The sequence below is a fragment of the Thamnophis sirtalis genome, unplaced genomic scaffold (assembly GCF_051295495.1).
Source record: "Thamnophis sirtalis isolate CommonGarterSnake01/CBP01778 unplaced genomic scaffold, rThaSir2_p1.2 scaffold_8, whole genome shotgun sequence".
Lineage (NCBI taxonomy): Eukaryota > Metazoa > Chordata > Lepidosauria > Squamata > Natricidae > Thamnophis > Thamnophis sirtalis.
In genome coordinates this window covers 12403015-12422159 of record NW_028261388.1, presented here as the reverse complement: position 1 = coordinate 12422159, position 19145 = coordinate 12403015, and the positions used below count along the sequence as shown (strand labels likewise).

General features: G+C 43.8%; 1 protein-coding gene across 1 annotated transcript; it reads left to right on the top strand.

The window, feature by feature from the left end:
- The first annotated feature begins 305 nt into the window (after positions 1 to 305).
- On the top strand, positions 306 to 17905 carry CWC15 (CWC15 spliceosome associated protein). Its single transcript, XM_087721114.1, has 7 exons — positions 306 to 467; positions 3835 to 4011; positions 6286 to 6398; positions 8291 to 8379; positions 9298 to 9408; positions 16510 to 16628; positions 17461 to 17905. Exons 2-7 carry the CDS (start codon positions 3881 to 3883, stop codon positions 17588 to 17590), a joined length of 693 nt encoding a protein of 230 aa, XP_087577240.1. The 5' UTR covers positions 306 to 467; positions 3835 to 3880; the 3' UTR covers positions 17591 to 17905.
- Positions 17906 to 19145: the final 1240 nt, after the last annotated feature.

Below are 19145 nucleotides of genomic sequence, written 5' to 3'. Positions count from 1 at the left end.
CTGAATTTCGATATCCTTTCGATGGGATGAGGCTCGTCTGTGTGCTTGTTCTCCCTTGAAATTTAAACCAGAAGTGGTAAGTTGGGTTTACTCTGCCTTTAACTCTTTGCTCGCACTTCCGGTCTAAAACTCGTCATGGGGTCGAGAAAGATCCGGCTAAGAGCGGCGCAGTTTTGTCCCTCCCCCTCGCCACCACTCTGGAAGCCAACCGACCAATCCTGATCATATTTTTACCGGAAGCTTAGCGATTGAGCCACTCTAGCCTCTTTCTTTATTATAGAACTCTACGTAGAGTTGTTTCTCTATGGTTTCGTGTGCGGTGGATACTGGCCTGGAGGAGGAAAAATGGCGGGGCGGGCCTAGCCGTGCGGCGGTAACAGCGAGCCTGGGGTCGAGCTACATGGTTGGATCTTCGTATGTACTTCAGAAGCCGGAAGCTGCTCCGTTTAAGCCAGCCGTTACAGCAGGTAGAATTAATTATAATACAAATGTTGTGATGGGGATTTTTAAAAAACGTGTTACAGAGCCTTCAAGCAACGCTAGGTTGCGGGATCTATTGACACGACAGCCCTGTAAGGTAGACCAGCAGCCCTATTAACCCACCCACCCCCTTCTTGCAAATGGAGGAGGGCTTGAGCGAGGGCTGAAGCTCTTTGTCAGTCTCTCCGTGTATGGAGAGAGTAACAGTATTGATGTGTTGGAAGAAATGTCCTTCTGGGTTCAGCTCGAAGTGGGGAAATTCCAACAGATGTTAATATCACTTTATAATGTCTTGGTAAGGCCCCACTTGGAATACTGCATGCACTTTTGGTCACCACGATGTAAACACAGATGTTGAGACTTTAGAAAGAGTGCAGAGAAGAGCAACAAAGAGGATTAGGGGACTGGAGTCTAAAACATGAAGAACGGTTTAAGGAACTGGGAATGCCTAGTTTAATAGAAAGAAGGACTAGGGGAGACATGATAGCAGTCTTCCAATATCTCAGGGGTTGCCACTAAGAAGAGGGAGTCAAACTCTTCCCCAATGCACCTGAGGGCAGAAGAAGCAATGGGTAGAAACTAATCAAGGAGAGAAGCAACTTAGAACTAAGGAGAAATTTCCTGATAGTGAAAACAATTAAACAATGGAACACCTTGCCTCCAGACGTTGTGAATGCTCCAACCCTGGAGTTTTTAAAGAAGATGTGGGATAGATAGATAGATAGATAGATAGATAGATAGATAGATAGATAGATAGATAGATAGCAATAGCAGTAGACTTATATACCGCTTCATAGGCCTTCAGGCCTCTCTAAGCGGTTTACAGAGAGTCAGCATATTGCCCCCAACAATCTGGGTCCTCATTTTACCCACCTCGGAAGGATGGAAGGCTGAGTCAACCCTGAGCCGGTGAGATTTGAACCGCTGACCTGCTGATCTAGCAGTAGCCTGCAGTGCTGCATTTAACCACTGCGCCACCTTGGCTCTTATATAGATAGATAGATAGATAGATGATAGATAGATAGATAGATAGATAGATAGATAGATAGATAGATAGATAGATAGATAGATAGATAGATTGATTAGGTGGATAGGTGGATAGGTGGATAGATGATAGATAGATGATAGATAGATGATAGATAGATAGATAGATAGATAGATAGATAGATAGATAGATAGATAGATAGATAGATGATACATACATACATACATACATACATACATACATACATACATACATACATACATACATACTGCACCTCTATAATCTTTTAGCAGTAACTGTGAGAGGGATCTTGGAGTTCTAGTGGACAACCATTTAAATATGAGCCAGCAGCTGCCAAAAAAGCCAACACAGTTCTGGGCTGCATCAACAGAGGGACAGAATCAAGATCAGATCAAGTGTTGGTATCACTTTATAATGTCTTGGTAAGGCCACACTTGGAATACTGCATCCAGTTTTGGTTGTCATGATGTAAAAAAGATGTGGAGACTCTAGAAAGAGTGCAGAGAAGAACAACAAAGAGGATTAGGGGACTGGAGGCTAAAACATATGAAGAATGATTGCAGGAACTGGGTATGTCTAGTTTAATGAAAAGAAGGACTAGAGGAGACATGATAGTGTTCCAATATCTCAGGGGTTGCCACAAAGAAGACGAAGTCAAACTATTCTCCAAAGCACCTGAGTGTAGAACAAGAAGCAATGGGTGGAAACTAATCAAGGAGAGAAGCAACTTAGAACTGAGGAGAAATTTCCTGACAGTTAGAACAATTAATCAGTGGAACGGCTTGCCTCCAGAAGTTGTGAATGCTCCAACACTGGAAGTTTTAAAGAAGATATTGGATACATATACATACATACATATATACATGATTAATACTATATAATCTTTTAGCAGTAACTGTGAGAGGGATCTTGGTGTCCTACTGGACAATCACATTAATAGGAACCAGCAGTGTGCTACAGCTGCTAAAAAAAGCCAACATAGTTCTGGGCTGCATTAACAGAATCAGGATCAAGATCACATGAAGTGTTAATACCACTTTGATAGAGCCTTGGTAATGCCTTTGTAATTTATATAAATTATAAAGATACAAGCAACATGGTTATAGCCATAAGTGGGAAGATATAGGTATTAGGAAGGAGGAGAAGAATAATAGTAATACTGTCTTAGTAAATAATTTGACAGTGTTGTGGGAATTAGTTGTTTAGCAGAGTGCTCTAACTACAGAACAGAATAAAACAGCAAACAGTGTTCATATTGTGTTTTAAGTATGCACTGTTTCATCAGATGCACAAAGCAAAGGAAGGTTACTGTGAGATTTATATGCAGATTTTACTTCGTAGCCATTGAATTATGAAAAGTAGTTTTTAACATAATTTTATTGCATTTAAATCTCATCTACCCTCTGTGCATCCAAGATAGTGTAGACAAGGTTTTCCTTAATTTTATTTAGTAACTATCCTGAATGGCGCGTGAGAGAAAGTAATAACCTGAAGGCTATCAGAGACTGTAGAAGAAGAGCAAAAACTGAATGAACTGAATACATTTGCAATTCTGATAGAAGCTTTGATGTAAGAATAAAAATAAATGTTCTTTGTCATCCTTTACAGTCATTTTTAGGAATCCCCCCCCCCCCCCGACTTCCAAAGAATACAAGTGTATTTCATATTAAAAATACTTTGGCTCTGTATCTGCCCGCATTTTTCTATTTTCATCCCTGGAAATTAGAAAGAATACTATATATTCTTTTGCTACATTTTAAAATGTAAGGGGTTTTGAGATGCAGCGGTAGAATAAAGATACATCTCTGCTTAAAACTGCCTTTCTGTGTTGGCTTCATTACCACCAAACATCTTGAACTCAGAATAGCTTGCTAAGAAATTAAGATACATTGTTCTGACCCAGGCTTCCTTAACAAAAAGCAAAGTCTTGGTCCCGACAAAACCTCTTTTATTTACACGAGTGTGAATTCCTTTCATTCACAGTCAGCAAGACTTTAGCAAACAGTCTTTCAGAGGGTTGTTTATCCACACGCATCTTATCTCATTTGGAGCGCTGCCAGATAATTAGTTTCCAAACGCAGTTGTTCTTGTCTTCTGGCAGCTCTGCCCATGCACACACTGAGAACAGGCTCCAGCTGTTCCTCTGCCTCACTGCTGTCTAGCTCCCTCCCTTCCTCCAATGCAAAGCCCTCGTCTAAGCTTTCCTCAACCCCCATGTTCCTCCCCAACCTCCTCACTGGCCGCTGGTGGGCCACAACTTACATAACATTGTGGCTGCAACTGTAACAGAGACCGTTTCCTTGACAAAGATGTATTGACCAAGCTTTGCTTTTGTTTTCCTATTGTAGGTTTTAACTGACATCCATGGTGTGAGTTTGATTCCATGCTTGTAAGATGACTACCGCTGCTCGACCAACCTTTGAACCTGCAAGAGGCGGAAGAGGGAAAGGAGAAGGGGACTTAAGTCAGCTCTCCAAGCAGTATTCCAGCAGGGATCTTCCGTCTCATACGAAAATCAAATACAGGTAAAAGGCCAGGTTTTTCTTGTGGTGATGGTGGGAATTGATTTTGGTAGTGGGCTTTATTTTGCCTGAAAAAGGAATGCCTGCCATTGTCAGTGCAGTATAGTTATCATTTGTACCAGAGACAAATTCCTTATGTATCTTAACCACACTTGACCAATGAAAGTATTCTGTTTGAAGGAAGACCTGATGCATCTGGAAATTTATGAGTTTACCATCTCCGGTGGATCACACACTATCCCGCACCATTCAGTTGCCTCCTGAAAAAGCCCCTTTGGGACAACTGTGACCTGGATGACTGAGAATCTCTACAGATTTAGATTTAGATTTAGATTTATTTTATTTGTATGCTGCCCTTCTCCGGGAGGGACTCAGGGCGGTGAACAACTCAAAGGGGGAAAAAGGGAAACACAACACAATACAAGAGCCAAGGTGGCGCAGTGGTTAAATGCAGCACTGCAGGCTACTGCTAGATCAGCAGGTCAGCGGTTCAAATCTCACCGGCTCAGGGTTGACTCAGCCTTCCATCCTTCCGAGGTGGATAAAATGAGGACCCAGATTGTTGGGGGCAATATGCTGACTCTCTGTAAACCGCTTAGAGAGGCCTGAAAGGCCTATGAAACGGTATATAAGTCTACTGCTATTGCTATTGCTACAAGTAGTTAAAATAGCCAAGAATCACACAGCCATACAAGTCGAGAGGGGAGGGGAACTCATCAACCCCAGGCCTGCCGACAAAGCCAGGTTTTGACGGCTTTTCGGAAGGCCTGGAGAGAGGTGAGGGTCCGAATCTCTGCGGGGAGTTCGTTCCAAAGGGCCGGAGCTGCCACAGAGAAGGCCCTCCCCCGGGTAATAGCCAGGTGGCATTGGCTGGTAGACAGAACCCGGAGGAGGCTGACCCTGTGTGATCTAATGGGTCTTTGGGAGGTAATTGGCAGCAGAACAGACTTTTAGCTATCCAATTTGGGATGAACATCCTTTGAATGGTGTGGGAGTAAGAATGGATTTTTAGAGGAAAAAAATGTAAACTACAGGAACCAGGAGCATCACTCAGGTGATCCTGAGGACACAGATAAACCTCCAAGTGGCCTCAGTGACTCTCTAAAAGGATGTAAATGACCAGTTGTCTGCATTCCCACCATCCAGTCAGAACTGAAGAAGCTTCTTGGATGAGAAGCAAAATGTCTTCCAAAGAAAAAACAAGACAGTCCAGTTGCCTCCTGAAAAAGCACCTTTGGGACAACTGTGACCTGGATTACTGAGAATCTCTAGAGACTTTCAGAAGTTTTTATGTTCCAAAATAGAAAATGGTTGATGGAAACTTTCCCAATAGCAGATCATGTTGCTTTGCACTTTCCCACTTATTTCATTTTCTTGTCTGCTGTGCTCCATCAATTTCGTTTTCTTGATTTGCCTTCTTTTTAAAAAAAAGTTTTTTATTTTTTATTTTTCAACATATAAACATTTCACCTTTCCTTAAACAGTGTGGCCTCTGGGTAGAAATATCTCTGTGCCAACAGCTTTCAGCATTTACTATATCATTCACATTAATATTAATTCCCTAATCTTAAAATTGTAGTGTATTAAACAATTGAACATTATTAACCCTTTCATTTTCCTTTTAACATATCTTCTAATAAAAATACAATCATGACATTAAGCATAATCATCTTCCTCATCATAATACTAAGAGTTATCATCTTGTTTATACCTCTGTCTTAACATATTTTCTATTCTTTTTAAATTTTCTTCTTTTATTTCCAATTCCCACTTTTTTCCTCTAACCATTGATAAAATATTTCCCATATCATATAATATTGTTTGTTCTTTCTCTTTATTTTTTTTATATAAATTTTTATTTCTCATATATACATTCACAATTATATGATCTCATAACATACAAATAATAATATGTATTTGTAACAATTTTTCTCCCCTACAATTGACAATATAATTGAAATTACTTTCTTACCATCCCATAAACCCATCTTATTTTACAACAATCCTACTTCTTCTTCCTTCCTTCCCTCCTTCCTTCCCTCCTTCTCTCCTTCTCTCCTTCCTTCCCTCCCTCCTTTCTCTTTAATTATTAGTGTCAATCTATTCATTTCTGCACAGTCTAATATTTTCCTAATCACCACCTCATCAATAGGAATCTCTTCACTTTTCCAATGTTGTGCAAATGCAGTTCTAGCTGCAGTTAATATATGGTTAATTAAATAGGTGTTCTCTTTATTATAAATTTGACTCGCCTTCTTGATGTGCTGCTTTTTTCAGGCAAACCACTCAGGATGCCCCTGAAGAGGTGCGCAACCGTGATTTCAGGAGGGAACTGGAGGAGAAGGAGAGAGTGGCCGTCAGAGAGAAGAACCGAGACAGGCCAGCACGAGGTTTGTGCCACCACCATAGCAGAGAGGTTGTTTTGTGCGGTTGATCAGCCTCTGTGGCGATAGCTGTGGATTGAGTGCAGGCCCAGGAAGCCCAAAAGGGGTTCGCTCAAGTAAAGTTTGAAAATATTCCATGGGGTGCAATTACTTAATATGCCAGCTCAACTATGGAGTTTAAAAAGGTATGTAATTCCTGTATTTTTCAGAGTATAAGAGGCACCTCCCCCCCAAAGGGTGGAAATCTGGGTGTGTCTTATACACTGAATACAGCATTTTTGGCCTCCCCGTCCCCTTTGCAAAAATGGACATGCAGATGGTTTGGGAGGCCTGCAAAGTGCACCTGGAAGCTGGAGAGGGCAGAAACAAGTAGAAAATGGGCCATTTTTTGCTTGTTTTTGCCCCCCACCCCCAGGAGCACTCTACAAACCTCCCAAAGCCTATGCATGCCCTGGTTTGTTTGTTTTTTTGCAAAAAACAGGCCCATTTTTGTGAAAAACAGGCCATTTTTCCTGCCCCCAGCCCCCAGGAGCACTTTGCAGGACTCTCAAACTCCCTGCATGCCACATTTTTCCACAAAAAATGCGGCGTGCAGAGGGTTTGGGAAGCCTGCAGAATGCAAAAACTTTTTTTAAAAAAATTACCTCTTCAAAAATCTTGGTACATCTTATAATCCGGTGCATCTTATGGTAACTTATCTTATGGTAAAAATATGGCAACTTCTTTCCTTTACTTTAAAGACTATTTACAGGCTTATGAGCAAAAATCACTGAGACCTGGGAGAGTCTTAGCACCTTCATGTGCCTCTTCTTTTTCCCAGTGAGAAAGCAGTAATACTACGCTTATTGGAATTTGGATATACGGAAATATTGGTGTGATTGTCAGTGTGTGAAGAGTATGACGACTCTTTTGAGACAACCCAGGAGCAAAATACAGGACATAGAGGTTTTGTCTTTCAAACTGGTTTATCTACAAGATGTGTGTATATGCGTGTGTGCGCGGGCACATGTACACATACACACATACCCATATATACATGTATACACATGTATACACAGCATAGGCAAAGCCATGGAATCAATCTTCAAGTGTGACATGGAGGAACGAACGAACACACACACACACACACACACACAAAGAAACCCACACAGGGCCTCTCTTATATAGACAGCTTCTTAAAGTGATACAACAGCTTTATTGATTAGCCTATAGGCCATATCAAAGCACAAGGTTCAAACACATATCGCCAATAAAATCTTATTCAAACAATTTAAAATAAGAGTCAGGAAAAATACAATAGTTATAGCATAAAATACAATATAATTTAATGCATAAATATAAAAAAATAGAGTAAAATGACAGAAAACAATATTTCCATGTGTTTAAACCTTATGCTTTGATATGGCCTATAGCAGAGGTCAGAAACCCATGGCTCTGGAGCCGCATGTGGCTCTTTCTTCCCTCTGATGCGGCTTCTCATTGCCGGTTGGCTCCACAATTGATAGGGTTTTCGGTTAGGACAGGTAGAGGAAAAAGGACGCCATGCTGGGAGGAGACTCTATGGTGGGGGAACTGGACTTCTGGTTGGCTCCAGAATTGAATGGTGGGCTTCCGGTTAGGACCTTTGTGGCTCTTTAAGTGTTTAAGGTTGCCAATCCCTGGCTTATAGACTAATCAGTAAAGCTTCTTAAAGCGATAACCCTGCTGACTCATTCTCATAGCATCATCTCAGCTTACAGCCTTAGCAGCTAATCAGCTATTAAATCATCATTACCTTAACAGTGACCTAGTAACATTGCTTTTTTTACCTGTCAGCTTCATTTTCTGTGGTATTCACTTTTCTTTCATTGCTGTTTGGTTATAAGTTCTTTTTCTTTGTGGCTATGTTTTTTTCTCAGAACACACAACTTCCTCTTCAGTCTCAAAGAAACCTCGACTCGATCAAATCCCCGCCGCTAACCTTGATGCAGATGATCCTTTGACTGACGTATGTTATTTCAGACAGTTTTGGGCATTCAGTGGGTCTTTTTCCCGTGGTCCATCTTGATCCACTCACAGCTCCTGTGCTGTGACGGGTTAGTGCAGTCCAGGTCAAATAAGTATTAAGGTCATCACTTCTGTCCTGATCCATTTTTGACTCAAGATTGAGTCGGCTGCAGAGGTGGGCAGCTATAGAACTTCGCCCTTGTTCTGGAGAAACCGTAGCTAACTTTATGGCCGGTTCGGAGACCCTCCAAATCCCACCCCGGCTGACCACCTTGGTGAGCTCTGATCTAAACTATCACTGCGGTGGCTCAGTGGCTAAGACGTTGAAGCTTGTCAATCAAGAAGGTCAGCAGTTTGACGGTTTGAATCCCTAGTGCCGTGTAACTGAGTGAGCTCCCGTTACTTGTCCCAGCTTCCGCCAACCTAGCAGTTCGAAAGCACATAAAAATGCAAGTAGAAAAATAGGAACCACTTTTGGTAGGAAGGTAACAGTGTTCCGTGTGCCTTCGCCATTTAGTCACGCTGGCCACATGACCACGGAGAAAGTCTTTGGCTTTGAAACAGAGATGAGCAGCGCCCCCTAGAGTTGGAAACGACTAGCACATATGTGCGAGGGGAACCTTTACCTTATGATATGACTGAGGGAAGTGGGATTAAAAATTTTATACCAACAGGAGGGTACTAGTGTAGATTTCAGAAATAAATTGGAAAAAAGGCGTCAGAGCATAAGGGAAGCCCCTGTCTGTTTTTAAAGCAGCCGCGTCTTGGGAAGCAGCAGGGTTAATAGGATCAGTGGTAGGGAAGGGCTGTGTTTGGGTCTCTGTGCAGTCAAAAGTTCCTTTCTGGAATGGAATCGGAAGCATTGCACACTCCTCTTGGGTATAAAATGAATGGTCTGCTGGTTTTGCTCCATTTGTAGGAGGAGGAGGAGGATGAAGATTATGAGGAAGAAAGTGACGACGATACAGCGGCTCTGCTAGCTGAGCTAGAGAAGATAAAAAAGGAACGAGCCGAAGAGCAAGCCCGGAAGGTAAACGCATGATTTAAGTTTGCTGATGAAACGACAAAATGAAGATACAGGTAGCTGATCGATAACCTTCTAGGGCAGGGGTTTCAAACTCGATTTCATTGAAGGCCGTATCAGGGTTGTGTTTGACCTTGGGGGGAGCTGGGGCGTGGCCAGCTTGACCTCACTCGTGTCGGGGAAGCCGGTGATAGCCCGAGCGCTTTGCCAGCGAAAATGGGCTCCCGAGCTCCGTTTCGGCTGCTTGGCATCCTGCAACCCTCTGCCAGTGAAAACGGAGCTTGGGAGTGCCGCCTGCAGCCCTTGTGAGCTCCGTTTTCGGCTGCGACGGCCTCCTGCAACCCTCTGCCAGAGAAAATGGAGCTTGAGAGAGAGCTGCACGCAGCCCTCCCAAGCTCCATTTTCGCTGGCAGATGCACTGCAGGCCATTCCTCCACTGTTTCCAAGCCGGCCCCGCCAGCAGGGGGGGGAGGAGGCTCTTTTCGCCCTCCCCAGGCTCCTATAAAGCCTCTGGAGCCTGGGGAGGGTGAAAAAAGCATGCAAAAAATGGCGGGGGGAGTACTGGTTGCGAAAAATGGCCTCAAAGGGCTGACATCAGTGGCCAGCGCGAACATGCGCGCTGACCAGCTGACAGGGCAATACTTCGCGTGCCCTGACAAATGGCTCCGCATGCCACCTGTGGCACGCGTGCCATAGGTTCGCCATTACCGATTTAGGTTCTGTGAGATGGAAAAGGTATGGAGATAGGATACGATGAACACCAGCTATTCTCTTTTCTTATTTTCCTCTCAAAAATCCTTTTCATCCAACAGCTGTAAATCGTTCTTACGCTTATTGAAATAAAAGCAGGGACACGGTGGTTCAGTACTTAAGATGCTGAGCTTGTCAGTCAGAAGGTCTGCAGTTTGGTAGTTTGAATCCCTAGCTCCGGGTAATGGAGTGAGCTCCCATTACTTGTCCCAGCTTCTACCAACCTAGCAGTTCGAAAGCATGTAAAAATACAAGTAGAAAAATAGGAACCACCTTTGGTGGGAAGGTAACAGCATTCCATGCGCCTTCAGCATTTAGTCATGCCAGCCACATGACCACGGAGACGTTTTCGGACAGTGCTGGCTCTTCGGCTTTGAAACAGGGATGAGCTCCACCCCCTAGAGTCGGGAACGACTGGCACATATGTGCGAGGGGAACCTTTACCTTTACCTTATTGAAATAAAATCTAGCCAAAGTATATTTTATAGTTGTGAAACTTGCTAGGACACAGTAAGGTCTAATTCACTAATAAAAACAGTTTGCTAAAAAGAAAGAGAGAGCTGGCAGTTCACCAAGGAGCAGACCCAACGGAGAATTGTCGGGCCTCTGATGTAAGGAAACAGTTTTATTTGTTGGTAATTCCAGAGATACCAAAAATCAAGTCTTGTCCGTTATATCAGAGCAAACCAGACATTGCATATGAGCTAGGAAGGTGGAAAACTTTCAATTCAGAATGATTTGCATTTGGAACATTTCGCCGTTCCCGGATACAAATACTGTTTCTAGAAACAGTCATTTAGTACCACTAGAGGCTGCTAGAAGCTGCTCAATGTAAAGTTCCCAGTCAGGCACCATCCAGATGAACTGAATTGCAGTTTCCATCTTGCCCAGCCAGTTTGGCCAAAGAATGGCAGGAGTAGGACTGACACAGCGGTGGGATTCAAAATTATTAGCAAATGGTTCTCTGCCCGATTGCTGGGTGGGCATGGCCTACTTGGCCTCCTGCACCACGGAGGGTGGTGTTTTCACCCTCTGGAGGCTTTTCCCGAAACTCCTGGAGCAGGAAAACATCCCCCCCCCCCAATGCTCCAGAAGCTCTCCAGAAACGGGCCCATTTCCAGACTTCCGGAAGGCCCTTTTTTTCGCCCTCCATAGGCTTCCCTGAGCCTCTGGGAGGGTGAAAATGACCTCACCTGGGCTCTGGAGACCCTCCAGAAGTTGTAAATGGGCCCGTTTCTGGACTTCCGAAACTTTGGTAGGCCCATCCCTCCAGATGCTTTTTTCCAGCCTCGAAAACAGGCTTCCCCGGGCTCCAGAGGCCCACTGGAAACGGACTTGTTTCCAGACTTCCAGAACTTCCGGAAGGCCCATTTTTTGGCCCTCCCATTGTTTTGTAGTTATCCAGCATGTTTAGTGGGCCGTGTGGAGACTCCTGGGCCAAACTGACTGAATCCCACCCCTGCTATGACGGCACCACAGCGGGGAAGGCTAGTCTGTAGCTTGGATTAGGGATATGCTGTAACGTTCCCGTGGTTCGCCCATGAGGCCAATGTTGAGAAAAGACAGGAGACAACCTTTCTCGGGATGGAGCGACGACGACCCAGATTGGGGGTCTGAGAGCTCCTTTTATTGAGATAGGACAAAGGCCGGAGGAGCAATAGCATGTGGTTAAAAACAACCTGTAAAAAGTACAATTTCTAATCTACTGCTCAGAGAAGTTCTGTCTATATATGGTCAAATCCTGGGCGTCATTGGTAGGGCACATCTCAGAATGTTATGTTATGCACTATCAGGATGTTATGGCGTTTTAGGAGTTTGTTTTCTCCTGTGTGGTTCAGCGTGACTCTGCAACTATATTACAACAATATGCAAAATTCCTTAGTACAGGAACAGTTCACTCGGATATTCTCGGGAATGTTCAACTTTTTTTCTTTCCAGAATGCACCAGTTGTCTGTTTTGTGGTGGTCTTTTCTGGATGCGCCCTGGATCTCATTTCACTGAAAGGGGGGCATTTTTCCCTTCCCCCTGCTCTGCTGAAGCCTGCAGATTGCTTCTGGGGGATGAGGAAAGGCAAAAATACCCCTGTTTTTGCAAAAAAAAAAAAAGAGGCCCACTTTGTGCTTATTTTTCCCCAAAATGGGATGCGGCAGCGGGACTTCGGAAGGCCAAAAATGGCTGTATTTGGTGTATAAGACGCACCAACATTTCCATGCTCTCTTAGGGGGGGAGGAAAGGTGCATCTTATACTCCGAAAAATACGGCATGTGTGAGCTATTAAGCAATAGTTTTCGTACCCCGCCTGCCCTGCACAATTTTCCGCCTGAAATTCTTTCTGTGGCTGATTTAACCTCGTTATGTTCCCGTATCCAAGCGGTGTAATGATCTGCTGAGCTTCAGCATTTCTGGAATGTTATGCTTGTCCTGAATTCTGTTTATGAGAATGCTCTATATCTGAAGTAACTAATATGCCTGTCTGGGAAATGACGGCGCTAAATACATTTAGCTTATGTTATGTTATTGAAATTAAAATTATGAGCATGTAGGCATTGAGTTTACCTTTTAGCCAGAAAGCAATGCAAGACAAAATTATATTGAATAATAGTAAAGGCTCAAACTTAAGGTAAATGTACTGGCTTCTACTTGTAGCTGTTGTTAATAAGACAGTATTTATGGAGTGGGTCGCATCGATGAAGTGTAGCATAGGAATAAGATTAAACATTTAAATGACTTTTTGAATACCTTAGTTACTTAACTGAAGAATACATACAGGTCAGTTTAAATTCTTAACCTGTTTTTTTAAAATCATGCAAAGGATTTTTACATATCTCTTTTCCCAAATCTTCTATTACTCTGAGAAAAACTTGAGTGGAAAGTCTAGATTTCCCATATCCTGAATTTAAATATTACAATTTTTTTAATGAGTGGGATTGACTTTTTATCTTAACATTTATGCTTGCCTGATCTGCCTCCAATCTCCAGATTACACTCTATTTGTGGAGGATGCAAGTACTATAATCTTTTACCACCTGGCCCAGACTAAATCGCTTGGTATTCGCTCTCCAATTTCATCCCCAGGATAAGCACTGGAACCATTTTTTGTTTCCAAGCAAACCCAAGGTTAAAAGTTGAATCTGTCACTCAGGAACCGACATCTCATATTCCCTGCCATGATTCCCCTTGTCATTTTTATTGTACGTGTGCTGAAAACGAGCATCGTTGGGCCCAGTTTGCGACGAGCAACGTTCTTGGGTGGTTTTAAATAACCTTACCGTTATGATATGTATATTTAGGATTTATCAATAGCATTACAGTTTGACAATCATGTAATTACTGTATTTTTCAGAGTATAAGACGCTCTGGAGTATAAGACACATTAGTTTTTGGGGAGGAAAAAAGAAAAAAATGAAATCTTGCCTCTGTCTACCAGCAGCCATCAGTATTCATCTGGCTAGCGTTCTTAGCAAATAGTCTGGTCAGCTTCAGCGCATTAGCTTGATTCAGCACAAACAGCTGATTGGTGGGTGGATCGGCCTCCCCGAATACCCCCAATCAGCTGTTCCCAAAGGTGAACTTTATCAACAGGTTCGGTGGTTGTGAGCGCCCGTTCAAGCCTGCAAGCATCGCCAAAGCACATTGCCACCGATCTCCGCCCGAAAACGCGCGGAGGCCAAAAATGGGGCGTGCAAAAAAAGGTTGTAAAACAGATTCGGTCACAAGATGGTCTGCTTTACAACTCTTGACGACTTAATGACCGTAATGGGCAGGGTACATGACGGTTGTAAATCGAGAACTACCTGTCATTCGGATTTTCATCCTGAACGGGTAGTTGGTCTTACTACCTCTTCCAATTTCGTGCTTCTGTGTTTCTGAGCCCAACTGGGTGACATAAACTAGATTACTGAAGCTGTTTTTTCTCTGTCTTGTATTTTGGGGTTCCTATCTAAGGTTAGTGTCTAGTGCGAGACCAGAGTTAATTGTGGCACTGCTGTCTCTGATTGGCTTGGTTCATCCCGTGAGATCTTGGAGGCTTCAGATTCCTTCCATAAAACAGTATCATTTGGGACGATATCAAAGTGCATTTTTTTCCTAACCCCCCCCTACCCTTTGGGAGACATTCTCTTCCCCAGGATTTGGATGGGCCTGACATGACCTATTGACCAGTTACAAGGCCTTGAAAACGTGTCTTATTCCCCAGGCAAAAATGTTGGATGTGCTCATCTTGAGGTGGCTTTGCTTCAATTTTGCTACCGTGGTGTTTTGTTCCTAGTTTCTCTGTTTTTATATATTTTTAAAGTATATGTGAGGTGCCCAGGTCACCCTTTATGAGTTGGCCAGCCATATAAAATCACCGAATGAATAAATAGAATTTCATCTAGAACTAGCATAGATGGTATACCCAGAAAATTTAGTTCTGCAGCTTAACACATGGGCAAACAAGTTAGGCTATTAAATGTATTTGCTGTTTTTTTTGCTCAGATTGAATTTTTTTTAACCCATCTAACTTACCCTATTTTGCCTTCTGGGTAGAAGTAGAAGATATGGTGTAGCTAGATCCTGTTTTAATAAGAGTTTTAATAACTGTTAGGTGATAACCAGGCGTTGCCCAGGGTATTTATTTATAGGGGGAAAATGTCCAGACCAAACATAATTTCTAATGTTGGATTTTCCCCCCTTACCAGAGAGAGCCCCCTTGTGGAGTACTGGGAGGCCATTACCATGGCAACTCCTCTGCACTGTACAGTAGAAGCCATTTTACGGCCATCCAGTAGAAGCCATGTTAAAGCACAACAAGCTGTATCTTGATAGAACACACACCCCGAGGGGTTTTAGGGGTGTCTTACCCCCACAGTGTTTGTTTCCAGAGCATAAGAGAGGGAAGTTCCAGAGGGCTGGGCAGCATTCTTTAGGGCTTGTCCCTCCTGTAGCCATCTGTTGTGTAAGCAGAGTTGGAAAGATGCACCCAAAGTTTCCTGGAACAAGGTATGACACTTAAGATAGGACATTGGGATTTTATTTTGGTAAGTCCTTTGTCAAGGTTCCAAGTTACAGACCCAACGCAATTAAATCTCTCAGGCCTAGTGTTCTGACCTAGGCTTCCCAAGAGCACAAAGCAGACTCCTCGTCCTGATAAAACCCCTTTTATTTCGGTTAAAGGGCATTCCTCTCCAGCAAAGTCCCGGCCAACAATCTTGCAAGAGATTTCACAACTACAGACCTTGATCAGGCTTGGAGAGCTGCCAGGCTGATATCTTCCAAATGCCAGGCTGTAGCAGCAATTACTTGGCAAGAAGCCAGGAACAGATCTTCACCCTAATGCAGTGTTTCCCAAACTTTTGACATATGTGTACCCCTTCTATAATTTTCGTAACGCTGAGTACCCCTCATAAAAAACGCTGAGTACCCCTCATAACTACATAAAAAATGTAGTTAATGGTTTTCACGCTTTCATCCAGAACTTTCTGTAGATCAGCGGGCATCTTACGTATTGCCAAAGCCTCTCTGTGTATGCAACAATGTGTGGATATGACATTTGGAGCAACATTTTGAATTCTTGCAACGAGTCCTTTATTAATTCCGACCATACTTTTTGCTCCATCTGTGCTTATTCCAACACATCTATTCCAATCAATTTTATTCTCTTGCATAAATGTATTCATAACATTAAAGATATCTTCTCCTGTTGTGATATTCCCACGTGATCCCCACCAAACTCCAGTGCAACGCGTACCCCCAGCAAACTTCCCATACCCCTGGGGGTACGCGTACCACACTTTGGGAAACACTGCCCTAATGAATTGAACTAATTGTCTCCTACAAACTCCCCTCCCCCTTCGCTCCTCTTTATTCCCGATAGGAGGGGTCATTCACCATCCACCTGTGGCTTTACTCCCAAGTCGGCCCTTGTTCCTTAGCTGTTCCCTTCCCTTGGCAGCTCTGCATGTGCACATCTGGAACAGGCTCCAGCTGTTCTTCTGCCCCACTGATGTCCGACAGGCAGCTGATAACTGTCAGGCAGCTCTGGCCCCTCTCTGCCTCCGATGCAGAGCCCTCATCAGAGCCTTCTCCAGACTCCAGGACTGGCCCATGTTCCTCCCCAGCCTCCTCACTATCCGAATCTGCTGCCAGATCCGCTGGCTGCTGGCGGGCCACAACAGTCTCTGGCCTCCATCCTGTATTTGGTGTATGCTTATTTCAGAAATGGAAACTTGGCACTACAAACATTAGAAAAAAGAAACTTTGAATGCACCGCAAAAGGACTTGTGGTTGACTCTTTAGCTGCTTCTACAGGGGGTCTGAAAAGAAAACAGTCCACTTTTTAATAAAAGCATGGAACCCACCTTTCCTTCTCTCGGCAGGAACAAGAACAGAAAGCTGAAGAGGAGAGGATACGGATGGAAAATATCCTAAGCGGTAACCCTTTGCTGAACCTGACAGGACCACTACAACCTCAAATAAATTTTAAAGTGAAGCGAAGGTATGGAGATGTTAACGGTGTTTTCAGTTGAGTCTCGGCTCCCCCCCCCCCCGATTGTGAATAAGAGTCATAATTCCAAGACAGTTAAATTGGATTTTAATTGAATTTTTAAAAGAAAAAAATAGTAAAGTGGAGAGCAAGGCATTTAAGGCCTTCAAGTCCTTGATCTGTATTACACATATTAATACACGGTTGTCTTCCTGTACTACAAATTCAAGCTCCTATTATTTATTTCTCTATGCTCAAAGTATAAGCAAATAAACAAGAGAATACTTGCCAAGAAGCCAGGAACAGATCTTCACCCTAATGAATTGAACTAATTGTCTCCTGCAAACTCCCCTCCCCTTTCGTGCCTCTTTATTCCCTATGGGAGGGGCCATTCACTGTCTACCTGTGGCTTTACTCCCAAGTCGGCCCTTGTTCCTTAGCTGTTTCCTTCTCCTGGCACCTCTGTGCATGCGCACATTGGGAACAGGCTCCAGCTGATATCCGACAAGTAGCTGATACAATAGCCTGTTTTAACACATCTCAGATTTTGTAGGAGTTTCAGTTGTTTCTTTGTTTTCTGTAATATGCTGTTCCTGCTTCTCCTCCTCTCAAGAGTTTCTTAACCAAGATGAAGTTCCTGAGGATAGTTGCTCTGTAATCTGGCCATAGTCCCACTCATTTTTCAAACGATCACTGTTTCTGTCTTCACTTCAGCCTACACATGTTAACATAGGCGGTTCTTGGTTCCGTACTCAAAACTTCCAGAAGGGGAAATCTGCCAGAATATTTTAGTATGGCCCGAAGTCTCTGGCGGAGCTTCTGACGTGTTCTTTTCCTCTTTTAGATGGGATGATGATGTTGTCTTCAAGAATTGCGCTAAAGGTGTGGACGAGATGAAAAAAGACAAACGATTTGTCAATGACACACTGCGGTCTGAATTTCACAAAAAGTTTATGGAAAAATACATCAAGTAGGATCTCGTTTTTGAATAAGTTGCGTTGCCGATAGGTTGTGTGGCGCAAGTCATCTGCCTTCCATCAGAAAAATGGATGGAAATCTGTCAACTGTGTGCAGGTATTCCCCCATGATCATAGGTATCTTTTTAACTTAATTCCTCGTCTGGCATATTTTTTGCATGTTTTATTGTTGTAAACTTACCCCCTACCGTTCCTTCCCCCCTTTTCTTGAAGATGTCAATTTCCTTATTGCTATGAAATTTATGTTCACTGGAAAATCATTTTGTAAATGTTTTGAAATCGGCTTTCAATAAACCCTTCACTCACTCATAAGGCTATTTTCTTTGTTAAACCTACATTAGCTTCCCTCTCCTGTACTACAAACTTTGTACTCTCCCTTTACTCAAGATGGGGAAAGCTTGGGTATGTTTTTAGACTCAGCAGTGGTCCTTCTGTCTTCTGTGACGTAAAGCATCCTTTATTAGTTCTGGCTGAGGTGTCAGCTTCATGGACAAGCAGATTGACTGTTGCACCTAAGCACCAGCAACCTCTGTTTGGAATTTGGCCCTACTTCACCACCAACACCACCATAAAGAAGATAGGGTGGAGAGGATAGGGGTTGGGGGGAAAAAAGGAAAACGACAGTGTCAGGTGGATCATACCCTATTCTGAAAGGTAGGGGCCCCGCAGCTGTAATGGCACGTAGGAAAGGCATTGGGAGACAGAATGAAGAGTGGCTGCCTAGGGAACAGTCAGATAAAAGACAGCATGGATAGCAATTGGATAGTTGTTCTGATCCAGCTCTCAAATATGACAAACTGTCTGTAGTTAAACAAATGTTCCCTTTATTAGGTGTGCAAGTATCCCTGGCAAAAATCTCCCCTCCCCCCCCCCTCTCTCTCTCCCTCTCCCTCTTTCTCTTCTCTCCCTCTCTCTCCCTCTTTCTCTTTTCTCTCTCTCTCTCTTTCTCTCTCTCTCTCTCTCCCCTCCCTCCCTTCCTCCCTCTCTCTTTCTCTCCCTCCCTCCCTCTCCCCGTCCCTCCCTCTCTTTCTCTCCCCCTCCCTCTCTCTCCCCTTCCTCCCTCTTTCTCTCCCTCCCTCTCTCTCCCCTCCCTCCCTTCCTCCCTCTCTCTTTCTCTCCCTCCCTCCCCCTCCCTCTCTCCCCTCCCTCCCTCTCTTTCTCTCCCCCCTCTTCCCTCCCTTCCCCCTCTCTCTCCCCTCCCTCTCTCTTTCTCTCCCTCCCTCTCCCCCCCTCCCTCTCCCCCTCCCTCCCTCCCTTTCTCCCCCCCCCCCGTTATCTCTCTCTCACACACACACACAGAGCATGCTATCAAGTCTGTCCGGCAGGGAGCTGAATAGTTGTCTGCCACACCCATTCATCTCCACCTTCTGCCTTTTATCCCCAGAGCTAGGGTGGGGCTTCGCTATCAGGGGTAGCTCCACCATCCCAAGGATCAGCCCACAGATTTCCACTGCTCTCCTCTCCTCTGAACGTGGTTGTTTGCTTGCAAGTGTTCCCTTACCCAACTAACCACGTTCATCATGTCTGCAAACAAATAACAACCAGAGTACCA